The 19,976-nt window shown below is 46.7% G+C and overlaps 1 protein-coding gene across 2 annotated transcripts in view; it reads right to left on the bottom strand.

Moving 5' to 3' along the window:
• MAP4K5 (mitogen-activated protein kinase kinase kinase kinase 5) overlaps positions 1-19,976 on the bottom strand; it is a 52,717-nt gene that overhangs the window by 7,416 nt on the left and 25,325 nt on the right. Inside the window, exons 3-26 of one of the 2 annotated variants that reach the window (XM_088533783.1) lie at positions 19,339-19,429; positions 18,092-18,156; positions 17,058-17,113; positions 15,916-15,963; positions 15,781-15,823; positions 15,402-15,474; positions 14,436-14,567; positions 13,880-13,942; positions 12,556-12,637; positions 11,873-11,989; positions 11,462-11,540; positions 10,357-10,415; positions 9,372-9,436; positions 7,181-7,225; positions 6,358-6,400; positions 5,782-5,935; positions 5,111-5,208; positions 4,915-4,956; positions 4,202-4,286; positions 4,033-4,112; positions 1,339-1,399; positions 612-614; positions 409-523; positions 229-287 (exon numbers count right to left, since the gene is read on the bottom strand). In XM_088533783.1, the coding sequence (XP_088389909.1) occupies positions 229-287; positions 409-523; positions 612-614; positions 1,339-1,399; positions 4,033-4,112; positions 4,202-4,286; positions 4,915-4,956; positions 5,111-5,208; positions 5,782-5,935; positions 6,358-6,400; positions 7,181-7,225; positions 9,372-9,436; positions 10,357-10,415; positions 11,462-11,540; positions 11,873-11,989; positions 12,556-12,637; positions 13,880-13,942; positions 14,436-14,567; positions 15,402-15,474; positions 15,781-15,823; positions 15,916-15,963; positions 17,058-17,113; positions 18,092-18,156; positions 19,339-19,429 (1,758 nt within the window). Of the gene's footprint in view, positions 1-228; positions 288-408; positions 524-611; positions 615-1,338; positions 1,400-4,032; positions 4,113-4,201; positions 4,287-4,914; positions 4,957-5,110; positions 5,209-5,724; positions 5,936-6,357; positions 6,401-7,180; positions 7,226-9,371; positions 9,437-10,356; positions 10,416-11,461; positions 11,541-11,872; positions 11,990-12,555; positions 12,638-13,879; positions 13,943-14,435; positions 14,568-15,401; positions 15,475-15,780; positions 15,824-15,915; positions 15,964-17,057; positions 17,114-18,091; positions 18,157-19,338; positions 19,430-19,976 lie in introns of both variants that reach the window. The other variant, XM_088533782.1, reaches the window with a different exon arrangement.

Below are 19,976 nucleotides of genomic sequence, written 5' to 3'. Positions count from 1 at the left end.
ATCCTTCCCACTGTTGCATAAAGACCCTGCACTAATTGGAAGGAAAACCACATTCTAATTAGGTGCAGCACTAAGGTATAAATTAGTCATGCAGTTTTCTGAACCGCACTGCCTGTAACTGACTGTACTGAGCTAAGTGCAAGTCAATTAAAAGGAAAATGAGTTTAAGACCTGTCATGTCCAACAAGAAAAGCCAGGAAAAAGCCTTGAACCTGACAGCCCACTCACCTATACAGCATTTGTGGCATCCTTTTGTATCAGGAATCTTTGTTGTTAAGGCAAACTTCCTGGAATGACAGGTAAAAAAGGCATCAGTCAGAGGCTCAGAGGGACGTTGATACTACTAGTCAAGGGCATGTAAAAGTATTCGAGGAAATTTTGACATACTAGAAATTGCCTCTATATTACCTTGGTAATATTTTGTCAGGAAACCTATGAGTTTGAATATGAGCAGCTAATCCTGTTTTTTTGGCTTGTTCAAACAAAGCTATTAAATTATGGGAGTAGAGCTGGAATGTTTTCCCTGCAAGAGAGAAAAGCACAATTGATACCACACACACATACATATCAGAGACAGCACATGATAGGAAAGTGTATGTAGAGAAAATTACCTTCTAGGAAAGTGGACCACATGCATCAGGTGTTTTGAGTCCAATTATGAAGAAAAATAAAACAAGAGAACAATAATAATGCATACGGAGAAGATATGGCATTCAACTCAGAGTTCTTTTCAGAAACATTCAAGATACTCTGAAAATCAGTATTACATACACAGTTTTAGAAGGCTGTAACTAAATGGCAACCATTAATCATATCAGAACAGTCTCTGTCTATAAACCAGTGGAAACAGAATTGCACACAAAGCTGTATGTTTAAAGACACAATTCTACAAGTAATCTGCATGTCATCCTTTCATCTCTTTCCTATGTAGAAACTCCTTATTTCAGGACAATTCAGATTTTTTTTTTTCCCAAGAGTCAATCTGATGAGCTAGTAGTATCTCATAGCTACCTCATTCCCTTTTACCTTGACAGGTTTTTTGTTTTAAATCGGATTTATTTTCTGAATTTGGTCCATACCAAAGATGCCATAAGGCACTGCAGACAATTGCATCTCCCATTTGTAACAGTTCAGCTATAAACTTCTAGTCTTATATAGGAAAATCTTTGGAATTAAAGCCCTCAAGGGGCTCAACTGCCTACAGAAACACAATGATGCACAACTCTCTCCTTCAGTACAAACTGATCTAGTTTACACCAAGGAAAAATACACTGTACTGAATGGTGGCTTTAAAGGGTTCTCACTATTTTATTACTTTTTTCTTTCGTTTATACATACCTGACAATGACATTAAGGTGTTATTGATAACGTACAACCAGGTGCACTTTCGGGGGAATAACTGAAGAAAGAAAACATTTCTGTTAATAGAAACATTCAGGAATGGCTAACCCTGGTTTTCTCTTCTTGCTCCATCTCTGTCACCAATGCCACAGCGACTGACAGCGGAGAAAGTCCCAGCTGCAACTATATTCCTCACTTTAAACAATATTTGAAGTTAAATATTTGAATATTTGAAGAGGATAATACTCCAGCAGCCTACTTAAACCCCAGGCACAAGCACTGCTATTTCTGAGCACAGAAAATCCTGTATGTTGTGGGACCCTGCTGGTTGTTATCATACTGCTATGGAAAGAGAGCTCATGGAAGACACTGGGACATATTTTTGTTTCAGGAGAGGGAAGAAGCTACTCAAGAGGTAGCTAGTCCAGATTTGAAAAGATTTCCAAGGTGAGAAGAGCCTCCTGACAATCTGAAGGAGGGGGCAATTTGGACAGAAGTGACTGCACAATTACACCATGCAGGAGTCTCAACAGAGGAAGGAATATGGACAGCAAAATAAGCACATGGATATCACCAAAAAAATGAAGATATTGAAGAATATTCATAGATAAGAACTTCCTAGGAGAAGAAGTTCTAATAGGAAAGTTGTTCCTAGGAGTCAGTTGTATCTAAAGGAGAATATTAAAAAAAAGACAACAGCAGATTCATTCAGAGAAGGAAGGTGTTGCAAAACACAGCAAAAACAATGTCCATCCAACCTAATACCCATCTCCAACAGTCAGAGTAGGTGATATAGTTTCTTAAAAGAAATGGTGAGAACAAGAAAAACACCACTGCAAGATGGGTAAATATTTCTTTCCCCCCGTGCCTTAAATACCACAAACAAGCAAGAGGCAAATGGAAATGATGACACGATGCTGAGGATAACGAGGCAACCACAGGATAAGCCTGAAGGAAGGAACACGAGAGCAGTCAAATTACAAACAGCAAAGTACATTCCATAAATGTGTTAACTGGGAAGGCAACAGGAGGCTTGACAGGAAAGGAGATTCCTCTTGGCTACAGGATTAACCCAGTGAACAGCCCTGTGATAAGAACTTGTGTGAGATGCAATAAAGAATATGCTAAATGGTCCCATTAGATGCACTCATGGCAGCAGCCAACAAAGTTAATTCTACTGCCTCAAACCAGGCTCTCAGGAATGATTATCCCCAAGAACTGATGGAGGACAAACGCAGACCTCAAGAAAGGCAGACACAGGATCTGCCCTGACCAAAAAGGGCTTGGGGAGCTCTGAAAGTCTGTCAGAGTGACTCTGCACATCTCGGAGAGCCCAGGAAGAAGCCAAAGGGTGTTAATTAGCAAGGGATAACGACCAAGAGCGCGCGGTGGGGACCTGTGCAGAACGAGCACTATGTGAAGACCTGAACTGCCTTCCTCAACAGGAGAACTGCTCTGCCGGGCGCACGGGAGACACACGTGTGTGAAAGATCTTGCCCCACATGACATTTCCATATGTGAAATAAGAAAACATGGGGTAGATGAAATCACAGAAAGAAAACAGAGAACTATTTGGACATAAATAATGAGTACCTGCCAGTAGTTTACCATTTAGGATGACAAGGAACAGCCTGTAGACACAGAGTCTTTTTTTTTTTTCTGAGGTTCTATTCAATGTTTTCACTGAAAAAACTGCAGTAGAAGTATACGTATGAAACCAGCAGATGATATTAACTCAGGAGAAACTGCAAGCACGTTGGAGGATGGGAGCAGACCAATTGGAGGAATAGTTTAAAAACAGTCAAGTAGTGGCATTTGGTGGAGAGAAATAAATGTAGAGACACAAAGCGGGGGAAAGCGGCGGGGAGCAGCGGTGAAGGCACCGGCCAAGGATGCTGTCCTGGACTGGGCAGTGATCCTGGGTGTAATGCAGCAATTCTGCATTCAGGGCCACACTGGGATGCTAAGAACTGCTCTTTGCCCAACCCTGGCACGTCTAACCTTAAAAAGGAGGCAACCAAGGGCCTGGAAGAGCCCGGAGAAGGACAGCCCCGAGGTGAAAGCATCGTTCCCCTGCTGTTAGTCACAGACCTGCCCTCCCTGTCACCTCTGGTTTCTGACTGTGCCGTGTCTGCTTGGAATCTGATGCTTGTTGGAGGCCTGAGCTGCCCTGGAAACTTATGGATACACCCATAGATTCCCGTTACCGAATCCGCCAGTCCTTCCTCTGCGAGAACAGGCAGCTACTGCTGACCCTAAAGCAGCAACCAGACCAATTCTGGTTACGGGGCAGCCTGCAAGCCCTCATTTGAAAGGGGTAGCCTGCAAATCCACATTTGAAAGGGGCAGCCTGCAGATCCGCATTTGTTAGTATCACCCTGGCCAGCTAAATTAAACGGAGTGGAACTCGGGCCATCTAGTGGCCACAGAACAGACCCAGGAAAAGGGTGGGTTAAGGCTGTATCCACCGAGATGTTTCACTACAGAACTCCCTTGAATGCAATGTCATATAAGCAGCATCAAAAAATCATATAAATAGGGAGACTATTAAATCTAGCACTTTCAGTGCTTACTTTGATGCGACTCAGCTTATGGCACAAAGCTTAGCACGCCCATCTAACCTTATACAAAACTTTCTTGCTTCATCATATTCCCAACTCTATTCTGCCTCTTCGACACAGCAGTAGTCACCTGTTCCATCGTGGCTTCATGAAGCTCGTTCAAATTCAACGTATAGATACCTTCTTCAGTTCCAAAGATAATGTACTGGTCTAGAAAAGTTAAGGAAATCATTTAATTCAAAAGCTCATTACACTCTGGCAACAGGCGGGTTTAAAATAGAAATGAAAAACAACTTTACCTTTAGTATCCGGGTGTATCCATGATGTCGCACAATTAATCTTCAAAGGGCAACCATCAAAGACTTTGGAAAAACACGCTCCCATCTGAAAGACACCAAAAGTGAATCCTGAAACAAGTTTGCAGGAGGAAGTGTTCATCTCCGGGCACTTTGCCAGCTAGCACCCCCATCCCACTGCTGCTCTCTTCAGGCAGAGAAACTCTCAATGTTTTGCATCAAAGCACTTGAATCCTCCCCAAAAGCTACAGCGCAGCCACTCTAATCTCTCTCATGGACTGCATGTACATTAAGAAACACAAAGGCAGAGCAGAATGACATGAACAGCAACAATGCTAAGTGCTTATATAACAGCACATGAAGGCAAAACAAGCAGAAGCATTCAAGAAAATAAAACCTTCTCCCTTGGCTACTGCCTTTCTGCACTTTCTTTATAAGACAGAGAGTGCCATTGGAGAGCACAGCCCAAAGAGGCTGTCAAGTCTCCATCTCTTCACATCCAGACTGAATGGTGAAAGGAGGTTTTTTAAGAATAGATATTTTGTATTTTGTATCCAGCACACAAGGAACTGGAGGGCAAGTGGCTAGCTGTGCTAGGCAGGCAGTCACCCCGGCGAGTAGGCAGCTGATGGAGCACCAGCTCTGTCACTAAAGAGATGACAGGAGAGGAGGAGAGGAGGCTTCCAGCAATTCCCACTGCCAACGAGGTCTCTTACCAGCACCTTCGGTGTTGGAGGCAAACCATTGATCGCCGGCTTCTGTGGGAAGAGAGAAAGCTTATAAAATACCCCCAGACGCCCTCACGAAACTGTACATTTCTCTTCCATTTGTTTGTATTTAGGAACTGCAACTAGTTAGCTAACGCGGCGGCGCAGTCGGGCCGCAGACCGCATCGCGAGCCACCATACTCACGGGGAAGTCTCGTCTCTCCTTTTTACGTGGCAGCTGAGGGATTTGTCCAGACCCTTCCACATTTTCTTCAATGAGTTTCAGCATGCCATCCCCGTTCCCTGCAATAAAGCCCATACAGAGTTTTGAGCACCCCGACACAGCTGAATAAACGAATAAAAATAAAATAAATAACCCTGTTCTCTCTTCTCCATAGTGTTAGTGAGGGAACAGGGAGCTCCCACTTCCATATACACGTCTCAAAGGGCTGAGCCACTTCAAGCACAGCTGGCCACTCTTCTGCATTTAAGCTACGCAGTGATTTAAGGCTTCCCGTTATTCCAATAGTCCCGAGGCCAAACAGGACTGAGGACAGAGCCGTGGCAAGGCCCTCGGTGATGCTCCTCCCTGCACGTTCCTTATTCCTGCACTATTCCTGCAGGCAAGGCAGGAATGGCAGCGACCGGCTGCGCACCCTGGTTCTGGCACAGCCGTTTCCACCGTGGGCCACGGCTCTGACGGGAGCCAGCACACACTGGAAAGGAAGGCTGCACGTTATGAGCAGCTTATACTAACTGCCTACTGAAAGCAGAGCGGGCTCCAAAACTGATTTCCTTTTGGAAATGTAAAGCATTTACCCAAGTCGCTGTATCTAGCTGTAAGCAATCCCGGGCTGCTGATGCTGCTGGTCATACCAATGGGGGAGGAATCGGGCTGAGGCCCGCAAACGGGAATGCTCTGTCTCCTATGGGCTGGCGGGGCTCTGCTTTGCGAGTCAGGAAAATGCTTTATTGTCTGAGACTTCTCATCATCTGGCAGGTTCTCCTCGGGGTAACTGTTTATTCTTGGCTGCAGCAAACAAAAGAGATGGAGATTAACTTGGAACTGGCATCTGGAGGAATAAACTTGAGACAGATTTTGATTAAAGTCAGGCTGCTCCTACATAAAGGATAAAGCAAGTGAGCAGCACTGGAACAAAAGCATCTGACAGCACGATAACCAAGGAGGCCTTCCTCCTCCGAAGGCAACATCACAGGAGCAGAGACGCTGCTGAGCACGAGGCGCTTCCAAGGAAAATACCTGGAAGTCACTTCATCAAGCACAGCACAAAGGCCACCAACTCCCAGAGGCCAAGAGACTGCACGGGACACAAGTCAGCATAAAAGGCTGCTGGCAAATGGGGTTTAACAGATGGTGCAGCCTGAGGGCATGAGACAGCAGCAGTGCTGGGGTCTCAGCAGCCTGAGCTCTGCGAACACCCCTGCACCTACCTTGGGAGGCAGCGGCGGCGGCCCTGCTCGCTTCAGCGTGGACCTGCAACGGAAAGGGGCAGCAGTTGTGTCAGTGACACCGACAACGCGACCAGAACTGCTTGAGAGCAAAGGCTGGAAACAGGACGAGCCAGATGCACAGCAAAGGCAGAGCACAGCTGGGCACGACAGGGTTAAACTAGAAGCTTCAGAGGGAAAAAGGCATGTTAATAGTTGTTAGAAAGCGCTTTTCGATGAACTGTCTTTGTTCATAAAGGTGGATGTTAGAGAGCGTTTGTGGGAAGGATATTGGAAACTAGGAGGCAGGTAAGCGCTAAAGGACTCGTCCTCTGAGGCCAGCCCCCTCCCACGGTTTGTTTTTTGGTCCTTGTTTTTTCTAGAACATTCCCCCTGACGGTGGAAATGCCACATTTCTGGCTCAGCCAGCAGAGCGTGTCACGCAGCAACGGCCTCTCCGAATCTGTCCAGGTGGCAAAACGCGTCTCTGGGAGCTCGTGTGAGCGCAGCGCCAGCAGCCAGGGCACCGCGGCGGCCCGGACGGAGCCCGGCGCCGCAGCCCCTGTGCAGCAGGGCAGGCCCTGCGGCTCGCCTGGCACGTCCCCTGCCATGAATTTGGGATTTACCTCGCTGCCTGGGCACCAAACCTGCTTTAAAGCTCTAGGCGCGCCCCTGCGCAGCCTGCTGCGCCCCGAGGACGAGCAGGGTCCCCCCAGGAGCAGGCGGGGAGGAGCGGGGCCGGTAGCGCCGCGCGAGGCGCCGCGGGGCCGGGGAGCCGCAGAGGCGCCCGGGCCCCTGCGGCCGCGCGCGGGCGACGCTCACTCACTCTTCAGCGTCTTCGCTGCCGTCGCCAAATCTCGTGAGGAGGCCCCTAGGTGAAACGGGGGCAGAAATGAGAGCTCCGAGGCCAACACGTGCCAGCGACCCGGCTTCGCGACGAGCACCCCCCGGCCTCCCCAAACCCCGCACTGCCCCCTCAGCCACCGCTGGAGCCTTTTGCTCCGAGCGCTCCCGGCTCCCCCAAAGCCTCCTCGGTGCTTCCTCGCACACGGGTCTCACCCGCTCATCTCGCCCTCTTTTGACCCGGTGTTTTTCAGTATTGTTGGATTGAAGTGACCGCAGCGGGTATGTACGGTCGAGCAGAAAGGAAAACAGAGGCGGCCCGTGGGGGACAACCGGCCAAGAGCCTGCGCGAGGGAAAGGCAGGGGGAAGCTTCCCCCTTTTAAGGCTCCAGCCTGGAGGCTCGAGGCATTTCCCACCACAGCAGGAGCTCTGCTGTCAAAGGCCCCCAGCACATCCCACCCTCCAGCCCGGCTCCAGCGAGGAGGCACCGCAGCCGCAGCGCGCGGGAGCGAACGCGCGGCCCAAGGATGGGATGGGATCCATCCTGGAGCCCCGTGAAACCTCCCTGCAGGCTCCGCTTGGGAAGGAAAGCGGCAGACAGTTGTCAGCAGGAATCGGTTTAAAAACAAACAAACACCCAGCAATGAAAAACACCTCCAGAATGCAAAAAATATATATAAAGCAGTCATTTAACATGATGCAATAATAATGAGGGGAAAAAAGCAGTGAATGAGGTGGGTTTTCAGATGCAGTTTCCCGTGTTGCCCTTTCCGGCGAGGCAATTCCTGCCCCACACACATCCCCGGGCAGCACCGCGGCACAGCCGCCCTCCCTGCATCCTGCCACTGCCCACGGCTCCCGCGGGCTCTGCATTCCCTGCTCATCTTTCCAAACTGGAATCCTCTCCAGGCAAGCAGCACACGGATTCACCACCTGGAAACTTTGTGGTTGTACCCATTTCAACGGGAAAACTTGCTCCCTAAATGTGTGTGGATCTGCCCGCTCGCAGCCCTAGCACCATTTGCCGAGGCCACATCCCCTCTGCGTCTCAACCCGTCTGGTACGGCCTTAATAACGCCACAGCTGCAGCAAATTACTAAGTCACTTTGCAGGAGAGGAGGCAGAGCTGGGAAGAGAGAGCGAGGAGGGGATGGGAGCGAGGTGGGATCGGAGCGAGGAGGGATCGGAGCGAGGAGGGATCGGAGCGAGGAGGGATCGGAGCAAGGGATTGGAGCGAGGAGAGGATTGGAGCGAGGAGGGATCGGAGCGAGGAGGGATCGGAGCGAGGAGGGGATCGGAGCGAGGAGGGGATCGGAGCAAGGAGGGATCGGAGCAAGGAGGGATCGGAGCAAGGAGGGATCGGAGCAAGGGATTGGAGCGAGGAGGGGATCGGAGCGAGGAGGGGATCGGAGCGAGGAGGGATCGGAGCAAGGAGGGATCGGAGCAAGGAGGGATCGGAGCAAGGGATTGGAGCGAGGTGGGGATCCGAGCGAGGAGGGGATCGGAGTGAGGTGGGGATGGGAGCGAGGTGGGATCGGAGCGAGGAGGGATCGGAGCGAGGAGGGGATCGGAGCGAGGTGGGGATCGGAGCGAGGTGGGGATTGGAGCAAGGAGGGGATTGGAACGGGATGGGGATCAGAGTGAGGAGGGGATCGGAGCAGAGTGGGGATCGGAGCGTGGGTTCCCCCCTGCTCCCCACGGCCGCGCGCTGCAGCACCGCAGCAGCCGCCCGCGACGCTGGGCCCCGCGAGCCACGAGGACGCGACGCTGCTGCGGCTCCTCGAGAGGCCAAGGCAGCGCCCAGGAACCAGCCCTCGGCTTCGGCCGGGAGGAGAGCGAAACAGAAAAAGGGACGGGACCCGGCCAGGTCTGAGCACCAGCTCAGCCCCCTGCTCCACAGAGCGACCTTGGCCGCTGCGTTTCAGCCGCCCTCCACAGCTGGGGAGCTGCAGCACAGCCCAAATAAACTGCCCCTTGGCATCAGCAGAGGGGACCGCTGCTCACCCGCAAGCGCGCTGCAGGAGCAGGAATGCCCAGGGGCTTCCAGTTGCACGGATACGAACGGGCCTCGGGGCTCAGGCTTTGCTTGCCCACCAGAACGTAACTTTGTGCTTTGGTTTGCATTTTCGTATGAAGTCACAGAAATTAAAGATGCTTTAAACTCTTTCCTTACCTGCTGCTTCCACCATCAACAAAAGGATTCCAATGCGAAGCAAAGTCAGTGCCGGCTGCTACACCCTGAAGATGCAGAAATTTTCATTCAATTTTATTTTTTTAAAATTTTTCTAGCAAACTGGAATTTCTAGCAAACTGAGATTAACCAGAGCACCCAAGGATGCCTGGGAGGTTCCCAGGCCCTGCAGAATGACCCATAACCAGTAAAATAAAATTCCAAAGTGAAGCAGTGTTTTCTAACCTAATTACAAAACAATTATTAAAAATGAATCCTTAGGCTCCGACTTGCCCTCAGGGCACTTCCAAGAGGCTCCTCCAAGAGGAGGCTCCTCCAATTGCAGCTGCCTCCAAACTCTCACGAGAGACGATCCGCAGAGGCCAGGAGCTTTCCTGCCTTCACACGGGCTCCCAATGGGAGCCCTCTGGCACCAGCACGTCTGAGCCTGAGCAGTCACCTCCATAAAGGGGAACTCATGTCCCCCGGCCGGACAGCGGCTTCGAAAAGCAGGAATGGGAGCGAGCACCAGGGTCTCCAAATTAATGCTAATGGCAGCTGTGGCTGCTCTTAACACTTATTAATAAAAGGAGCTCCTGTGCACATAGTCCTGCACCAGCCCAAAGGAACATTAATTGGCTGCTTCGAAGCAACCTGAGGGGATGTGGCACAAGCAGCAGCAGCTCCGCACTGGAGCTGGCCGCGTTCCCGCAGCGAGAAGCAGAAGGGCTGGTGCTGGCAGAGCAGGGCTCGACGCGCCGCGGCCTCTTCGCGCTATCTAATTAATTGCTGCGTGTCATTTTTTTCATCTGAGCAAGCCTCTGCACAGAGGGCAATTCATTTTCCTAAAAATGTGGTGATTGTCTGGGGCCCAGAGCAGCCTCCTCGTGACTCGATCGCTCAGATACGTATTACTGAGAGCGGAGCCACAAAATAATGAAGATGCTGTGATTTTAATAACTGATGGAAAAAACAAATTGGATCTTACCATCTCATCTCGAGCTTCTGTCTCTTTCCGCAGAGGAGGCTCAAACTGCAGCTTATCAACTGCAAAACATTATGTTTGCAACTTTAATATACACTGATGCATTTTTAATGCTTAATGCATCAGTGAAAAACATGTTGTAACAATCACGGTGGTATATGCAGTTTTAATCTGCCTACAAAATATGATTATCACTTGAAATATCACCATTTTTCATGAAGTCTTAATTGCCTAAATGATTAAATTTGCAAATGCAAAACTCACAAGAAGGAAACTGAGAAAGGAAATACAAAGTCATACAGTGAAAGCATAATAAAATGTGACCATGTAACCACATGTTACTTTTAATGCATGTGAATTTTTTTTTCTTAAAAAAAAAAAACAGTAAGCCTCCTAAGAGTGACAAGTATGTGACTCTGAGAAACAGACAGTATTTAAATTGCAATGTCCAAATCTGGAAAAAAATAGTTTCTACCCTCAGAAATTCATCTTATATCCAACAAGGTAAAAAATTAATACCGTTTTAAAGGGAAAAAAGAAAACATTTAAAATGCACTAAAATAAGACAAGCTGTGGTGAGGACAGCTACTGCCATCACAAGGAAAGTACCTCCTCAGGGTCAAGAGGAGGCTTAACTAAGGAACTCGAAAGCGTGTGGTACAAACAGAAAATTCTGGGCTTTTCCTGTGTTTTCTCATCACAGCAAATCAGCCAAGCTACTCCTGCAAAAAGATGCCCTCTGAAATATCAGCCCACTCTAATTTTCTGATGTTGGCAGGCAATTCGTTTCAGCTACAACTATATGGTCTGCCATAAATCACAGTACTGAGAGCCTATACTGGTCATGCAAGGTTTCCACATAAACATTACTCTCCAGCAATGACTTGAAATGAAATAGTGGAAAAAACATGCAAGTTTTAATTTTGGTTTTGGAAAAAAATATTGAAAATTTGTGTTTTTGTGTTGTTTTTTCAGGTTTTGTTTCTCAAGTGTGCAGAAAGAGCAGAAGAGGCTTTCCAGGGTGTATAATAAAAGAGTAACACCAACATCCTTTATGGGTAAACGTAAGGCAACCCTGCAATATGGGCAGAATAGGTTAGGGACTTACAGTTTATCTCAGAGGCTGTTCTTTCTGCCCGAACATTCCTGTTTGTAGAACGAATCGTGTGGCGAATAACGGAGTGCGGCTGGAAGAGTTGGGAACAGAGAAGCTTAGGGAGGTTCTGTGGCTTTCATTGCATCTCAGGCAATAATCAAATTAACAAAGACAAACAAAGAAGTCTCATATTGTCACCTACACCACCTTTACCCTAGCCAAGACCCTGCACCACCACGCACAGGAATTTTCCATGTATTCTACAGTGGAAGTGTAACAAACCCTGTAGTAAGATTTCCTGTTTTCACCAGCACTGCAACTTCCAGGAGGTTTAGAAATGATGGAGCAGTGCCCTGTCAAGCTGGACATTACGCAGTGAAAGCAAAGCAAGGTGGTTTCACCGAAAATAGAAGATGTTCTCACCTCAAAATCATCGTCATCTGCTTCACTGTAGTGTGCGTGGTTATCAGGATTATTAACTTTGTCCAACAGCTCAACTGCTAAAGACCTTGAAAGCCCAGGCTGCCCTACAAAACTATGCTAAAACCACAAAAAAAAGACAAGTTACGATAAGCAAATGTTATGTAACGAACACTCACTATAAAATCTGTTATTAAATTTTGTCTAATAGTTTTCTAGGGGCTTGAATGTTTCTTTAATGACACCTGAGGGCTAGATGTCTAAGCTCCCCAGCAGCATGGGAATGCCATGGTTTTGGTCAGCTTTAATTCGTAATTAAACGCCGAGTCACACAAACAGTATCTTAATTTTTCACATGAGTAGTTCATTCAAGTTTAATAAGACAGAATTAGACATGTGAAAAACTGCTAAATGGATCAGTTCCCTGCTTGAATGACAGGAGGGGTCAGCATTCAACCTGTGCAGGCCAAGGACAAAAAACGAGGCCACATTGAGCAGTTTTCAGTAACAGAAACTGTATAAACTCTTGACAGTGAATAAAATCTTGGTACTGCCTACAGCAGGACATCTCTTCCATTCAGATTTCAGCACCCACATTGTAAGATCAGTCTGGTTCTCCAGTGATTTGCTATTCACTTTGAAGCGAGATCATTTAGTGACATCATGAAAAGGTCCAGGTCACTTACAGAAAGGAGCCTTTCTGCTGTTGGCCTCTTCTTTGGATTTTTTGTAAGTGCTATTTTGACAAAATTGTGGAATATCGATGACCTTTAAAGGAAAAAAAAAAAAAAAGCTTTTCAAAAAGCTATTAAATTTCAGTAATTTCAGTATAGTGACAAGACAGATTACAACAGAACTTGCTAAACTAGAACGATGTCCAAGTATCTCAGTGCATCTCAGTTCTGAGTAATTATGCTACCATGCTAACCAGACAGGAAAAAGAAAAAACATTTGATTCAAGGACCTTGCATGGAAGAAGTTTTGGTAAGATATAGAAAATAAACCAAACACACATGGTGTTATTCCTACTTTTTCAAATGTCAGTTATTATGAAGCTAGATAATCACCAACGAAAACTGTGAATTAGGTACCCAGCAAACCCTCAGAACCTAAGGAAACCCTCCTATTCACTGCTCATGGTCACAAGCAGGAAAATAAAGAAGAGAAAAAATAAGGACTCAGTCTACTCTTTAAAACCCTTGATTGCCATTTTCAAAACAGTTTAGGTGATTGCATCATATTATCCCTTTTAAAATTTGAATTATAATATGATACTACTCCGAGACCTACAGGCGTTGTACAGGACTTTGACAAGCATTTTTCTTGCCACTGCATTTGGATGAATGCACCTGTGAACACCAGCCCAAATCTGCTCACATTCAGGATATGTTATGGAATGTCCTTCTCCTTCTAGCCTGAGCATCTGAGAAAAAGGCCCTGGAGAAGGATGGTGCCTTGGTTGGGGCTGCGCCGCACTGTGCTGGATACAGGGAACACGCACGTGGGGAGTGTTTCTGCCCTTCCCTTTGCTCTGATCCACCCCTCAAGCCCCTCAAGGTAAAAAAAGTTGCAGGGAGGGAGTGTGAACAAAGCACCTGGCAAACTAGAATGGTTTAGGCTGTCAAAATTAAATGTTACTAAGAGCACGGAAAACCCTGCATAGGCCAGGAAGGTAACACAAGTCAAAGAAATGACTGCAGAATGTGTATTGCAGGGGAAGGATAAAATCAACTCTCCTTCCTAGGACGTACAAAGTGGCTCCAAGGGGGGTGACCTCCTTTCCCTTGGGATTGGTGGCAGAGATCACATTAGGTAGGATGCTCTAGCACGTTTTAGCCCTTCCAAAATCAGACATTTCATAATGGAAAAAGGTCACCTTTGAGGCAAGGAAATAACACCATGTGTGTACAGACTTCTCTTGCATCTAAGTACTTACAGAACCAAAGCATTTTCTTATTCGTTGCTAGCTTAGCTTTATCATGGTATGTAAGAAACATTGGTTTAACTCACCATTTTGCTTTTTCCTTTAGCTTTGGTGGCTGAAAATTACTTTTTGACATTAAAAACAATGCCCTAAAGATAAAGGGAGAACAATATAATTATATGATAAAGATAAATTTTATCTTTACACACCTAAACACTTGGAATACATGTTCTCCTTCATACTACAATTCCCCTTCAAGATAGGAATCAAACTGATAAAACTGCATCATAGTCTACATTGTGTTAGAAGACAGACACCACAAGGGTGTTGATCTTCTGATCTTTAAATTGTCATGCATAAGCCTGTTATATTTAACACGATGGTTTCTCTACTTATTTTACTATATCCATGCTTATTCCCAATGCTGATGATGTTATAAAGTTTGAAACACACTTAAATTTTTCAGGAATAATTTTCATTTTAAACTGAAGTCTTTCACTCCAGATTATGGCTTAGGGGCAAACACGGCCCTCACGGAAACTAGGTGCTTGGTGGAGGAGCCCTAGCCGGAATTCCTGAGCTGGGAGCTGGGCTGATCCCGGGACAGCGCGGCCGCCGCTCCGGGCCCGGCGCAGAGCAGACCTCATGGGGTGCAGGTCGAACATGGGGGGCTGCAGCTCTGCCAGCTCGATGGCGGTGATGCCGACCGCCCAGATGTCGCAGAGCTGGTTGTAGCCGCCGTTCTTCTCCACCGCCGCCACCTCCGGGGCCATCCTGGAAGAGCAGAGCCATGGAGCAGGCGGAGCGCGGAGAGCGCGGCCGCCTCCGCACCGCAGCGCGGAGAGCCCGGGCGCTTCACGCGGCTCCGGCGTCCCTGAACGGCGTGCGGCACCACCCGCCCTCAGCCGCCACCGCAGCGCCCGGCGGCGGTGACACTTTTTGCCGCGGGTCACGAACTCGCCGGCCAAGCCGGGAATAGCAGCAGGGTCTCCTGAGTGCTGGTGACATGCCCTAATGAGCGGATAATCCCCTGCCCGCAGGACAAGGAGGCAGCAGGCAATTCCGAGGCGCTGCCGGATTAGCTCTGGCTCCACGCGCAGCCCGCGCCGAGGATCCTGCACCGCCGGAACGCAAAAGCGGTGAAATCTGCACGTGTCACCCAGCCCAAGGCCTACCACGACATGCCAGACTATTAAATGTTGCCTGGTGCAGAATTTCTGCAGTGGAGATGATTAAAGCAAGCTTTAAATCTGTTTTTCTTCACAATTCTTTCTGCAGAACTCCCACGAGTAATGAAGGAATGAAACAACTGAGAACTAAATTACCATCAGGTGTCCAGAAAAGGGCCTGGATGTTCTGCATTAGCAGCGTGGGGAGAAGTGGCAATCCTGTCCCACACTAACAGATCAGCTACGCATATGCACTCTTGGGCACTTTGCTTGGAAGAAAGGGAATCTGTGCAACGAAGTGTATGAGCTTAAAAACATGCGTGTGTATACTTACAGATGTGTATAAATCTTCACTTCAGTGTGGGCACTTTCAAATTCCTGGTATTATTTGTAAGCACAGCTCAGCTTTGCAATCACAGCAATCAAAGCGGTTTCTTACCAGTAAGGGGTCCCAATAAATGATTTTCTCTTTGCAATGGTGGCTGTTATTTTTGCTGCTACACCAAAGTCCGCTGTAAAATGGAAATATCACATACTTAGAAAGCTGATTTTCACTTAATTCTCCAATTCCACTCTAGGAAGTGCAGTATTATAAAAACAAACAACAAACAAAAAACCCTCACTTTTCTAATCCAACTAAAAATGCATTAAGCTTCAGCTGTTAAAGATTCAGCTGGTTTGTGCCTCTTCAAACATGAAGTGTTACTGGAGGAAGCCGGTAACACCGACCTCTCCCAAGCCCTCACTGCAGACCTCAGACTTTTCTTGGTTAAATTAAAATATTCATTTGGTCTTATTAGGAAACTCGGGCAGCTTACCTAACTTGACGTCTCCATGGTCTGTTAGTAGAATATTTGCACCCTAAAACGCAATGCATAGAAAGTTAAAATGCTGCATCAGCAAATTCTCCTGCATCATAAAATCTGAGATAAGCTCCCACAGCTTCAGGTTACCTTTATATCTCTGTGCATTTTGCCCTTCATATGCAAATAAGCAAGACCCTGGAAGTAAAAATAAATACATGAACAAATAATAAGAAGAAAGAAACAGTTTTTGCCATCTGCTAACATAATACAAAGCAGGTTATATGTAATAAATGTAATTTACTCAATTTATTTTATTTGGAAGTTGAGAAAATTGAGATTTGCAGTAAGAAATACATTGGTTCCTCCTCTCTCCCAGCACCAACAAACGCATGTGAAGACTTGTTTCAACAGGGCACGGTGCAACATTTTCCACGGAGAGATGTGCATTTTGGAACCTAACCTCAAGGTACAGCACATTTAGCCCTTGCTAAAATTAATCACTCTCCTGAAGACTCAGCCTTTAAGTCGCCCTTCGAGCAGGACAAGTTGAAGCAGCAGCAGGAGACCAGGAGCAGGCAGATCAGGATCAGGACCTGCCTCGGGCAGGGACAGGAGCACCCAGAGCTTCAGGGCAAGGTGGGAGTCTTCACAGACACAAAGAGCAGGGAGAGAAAAGCTCCCTTAGGGAACAAGCTGTCTGCATCATCTTATTTTGCATTTCTACAGATATCAGCAATCACAAGGCAGAACAGAATTTCAGTCGTCTGGTGGTAATATTCTCCTTCCATGTATTGCTAGAAGTTACTGCCATGGTGTGGGCTTTTATTGCTCTTGCTTACTAGGCACGGGCTGTTTTCTGCAACGGGGTTCAAAAATCAGTCCCAAAACCACTGCACTGAACAACATGTGCAAAAAGCTGAGACCTCTCTGCGGCCACAACCTGGAAAGAGGTAGCACCTCCCATAGGTGACCCGAATTTTAGGATTCTGTTCTGGGATCATCAGCGACTTCTGCTCTTGTGTAGACTCCTTTGCTAATTGTGGCACGAGGGGCAGACAAAAGCTGCTCGGCAGAGATTCAAGCAAGTATTTGCACTGTGTCACTGTATGTGCCCTGGTTTTTGTTGATATAGAATGGAAGCAGATTAACCTGAGTTAATTGGTCTCCCTAGGCACCCGGTGCTCACACTAAGTGCCAGGAGAGCATCGCTGCCCCAATCTGCTCATCTGCTCCATCCACTCCTGGTGCCTGGCCCCAGGCTCCCCCGTGTCCCCACACGAGCACAGTACCTGCAAGGTTTCCCGGCACACGTAGGCGATTTGCAGCTCTGACAGAGGTCCTGTTACTGGAAACAAAGGTAAAACAGTCTGTAAGTTTACAGGGTTCCCTGTATAAATACAGCTGCAAAACAGGCAAAAAAAGAGATATCTTTTAAAGTTAAACATTTTTACATGCACTATATTTTAATTTGATTTGAAAAGTGTTTTTTTTTTTAAACAGAAAGTCTTTCCGTCATCTTTTTCTTCTGTCTTTTGCAATAACAGAATATAATATTCATAGCAAGAAGAAAATCTGTTTTGGCAGAAATCTAATAACCATTTTACAGATCTCTTGGTAATAATACAGTGTCTAACATCATACATAAGATAAAAAGCAACAGAACTGAGTTCTACTAATTTCTCAGTATTAAGAATGTGAATGGTTAGGGGGATATGGGACTTACAATTGTCCTAAAACATTTTCAGCCATTTAGTACAAATAAAGTGGAAAGAGCTTTGGGATTCGAGAACTTTGTGCTATCAGCTGGAGGCAGAGGAAGTTCCCAGGCTGCTTTTCCAACCTCTCCAATAAATCTTTCTAAGAATGAACAGCTCTACTTGGCATCCCAGAAGTAAAAATAGCCACAAGAGTGGCAGGCTATTGTACAGGGACAGGAATAACAAGTCGGTTTCATCCTTTAAAAATGAAATTTAGAGCAAAATCAGCTTCCTGACCCTTCGCATCCTTTCTGGCTGGGGACTAACACACAGGCCACAGGTCTGCAACACAGATTTGAGCTCTGCGTTCAGCACTGGCCGGATTTATCGCATAGGTTTATTCTAGCACTATTTTGGCCTCCACACCTAATTAGCCTGATGATGCTGAGAACTTTTGGGGGCTCTTTTCCCCCTTCTGAAAAGGGGGAAGATGATCGATCCCTGCCCCGACCTGCCAAGGCGCTTGGTTGCCCCAAGCCAACGAATGCTGCTGGGCATTCAACAAAACTTATTTTGTTGCTAAAAGCTTCTAAAAAGTATAACTGTAGTCAAAAGTCTCAAAATACCATGGTAAATATCTTGAAGGGATCCGCCACCGCAGTATTCCATGCATATCCACAGCTTTTCACGGCTGTCAAGAGAGAGTTAAACACACGCATCAGAGGCTGGCTGAGCTGTATGCAGGATAGAGCTAATAATGACCATTTAAATCACTCTTTGGCATTTATTAAAAATAAATATTCCAATGTATCATGAGCAGTTACACATTTTATGTAATAAAGAATCTCAACATAACATTTTCGGTCCAATAGGTGAGGATTTGTGTCAGCCATAGACAAGTCTCTATCAGCTGATCAAATCTAAGAGATGTTGCTTTAACATCGACATTCTGGCTTCAATAAATAACACAGTGAAGAAACACCAGAGGTTATCAGCAAGATAACATGATTTAAATATATTAACTCACAGGTTGGATCTTAAACGATCTAAACTGTCTTTAAGAAATTCCTTAAACGATCTAAACTGTCTTTAAGAAATTCTTCCTGGCTTTCAAAAGTGGGGCTGGGGATGCAGGAATTTAGCTATCTCCCTCCAGCTGAAGACCACTTGGTCTGCTCAACTTACTGCAAAAACGCAATCCTGCAAGAAATCTGAAGATTAAGCCTCGCAGAAAGAGACCAACTGAGAGAAGTGGTGAAATATATTCCCCAGGAGCCTACTGATAAATGGCAGGATTCCACAGATATGGAAAATCTTTTTGCCAACTTTCTGCATAACTTTCAGCGCGTGTCCTTGAGGAGGCAGCCAGCTGGCATCCCTCTGCTTCTGCCTTTCCGGACTTGGTCGCATCCGTCACACCAGAGCTATGGAAAAGGTCTCCCACCAGCAGCTCAGACTCGGAGATCTTTGCTCTTACAGCTTGCTTGCTACGCTTCCCCAACACATAATACTGCCATTAAATAAAATACCTACAAGCATTCCTGCTGCAGATAAATAACGAGCTTATTTTATGTTAGGAGTGGTAAACATTTCAAATCTGCCCAGGAAGTGAGTAGGCTTGGGCATGTTGTAAGAGTCCCTAAGGGAAAAGTTTCTTTCTGCTCCTAGTGATAAAAGTATTCCAGCCTTTTGGCCAGCACAGAAAGCAAAGTGTTAGTCACTTTATTTTTTAATGTCAGCTGGGAACTGAAGGGGATCCAACCTAGAGAAGAACAGCGAGAGCGGATATAATGCTAATAATTATAATAAGCCAGACAGAGCATTGCCTTAGGAAGGAATCAATGGAAATGCAGGTTATGAAGCTGAGGTTTACCTGAGATAGCTCCCAAAATAGGCTACGATGTTGCAATGTTTGCATTCTTTCACCATATATATTTCCTGCTGTATCAAGGAAAAGTCATCGCCTGAAAAACAGAAAACAGTTAATGTCACTCAAATCCAAAGGTCAGGGAGATGCGAAAGTATGTGCGTAATTCATAAAGACGAGCCGCGGCTTGGACAGCTGCTCGGCCCTCTGCAAGTTTTCCTGAATATCAGCCCGCTTGGAAAAAGGAAAAGCTCCACAGTAGCCCTGGATGATCATCATGAGACTCCTGGCTTTTTGGGGCCCAGGCGTCCTGCAGACGCTGGCAGAAATCCCCACTCACGGAGTCCCCTCCTGCCACCAAAAGATCCCCGGCCCTTCTAGAGGACGTTTCAATTTAAAGATACCTCTGAGAAAGCCAACGGCCTGCACAGACTCACTGCTGCAGCCTCACAGGAGAGGAGACACCCAGCCATGGGGCACAAGGGCATTTTTAGATCAGAGCTGCTAAACACACCCTAAATACCCCCTGTAAAAAGAAATCTATGGAAGAATATATTGCAGACAGAGCAATAGCCTAGAATGTGTACATCACTTTAATTTGGAGAGGGCAAAGCTTAAAAACTGCTGTAAATTCCAATAAAATT

Source organism: Tinamus guttatus, unplaced genomic scaffold (genome assembly GCF_059628265.1).
Source record: "Tinamus guttatus ecotype Peru unplaced genomic scaffold, ASM5962826v1 Tinamus_guttatus_pri_ptg000522l, whole genome shotgun sequence".
Lineage (NCBI taxonomy): Eukaryota > Metazoa > Chordata > Aves > Tinamiformes > Tinamidae > Tinamus > Tinamus guttatus.
This window is presented reverse-complemented; position numbering and strand designations above follow the sequence as displayed.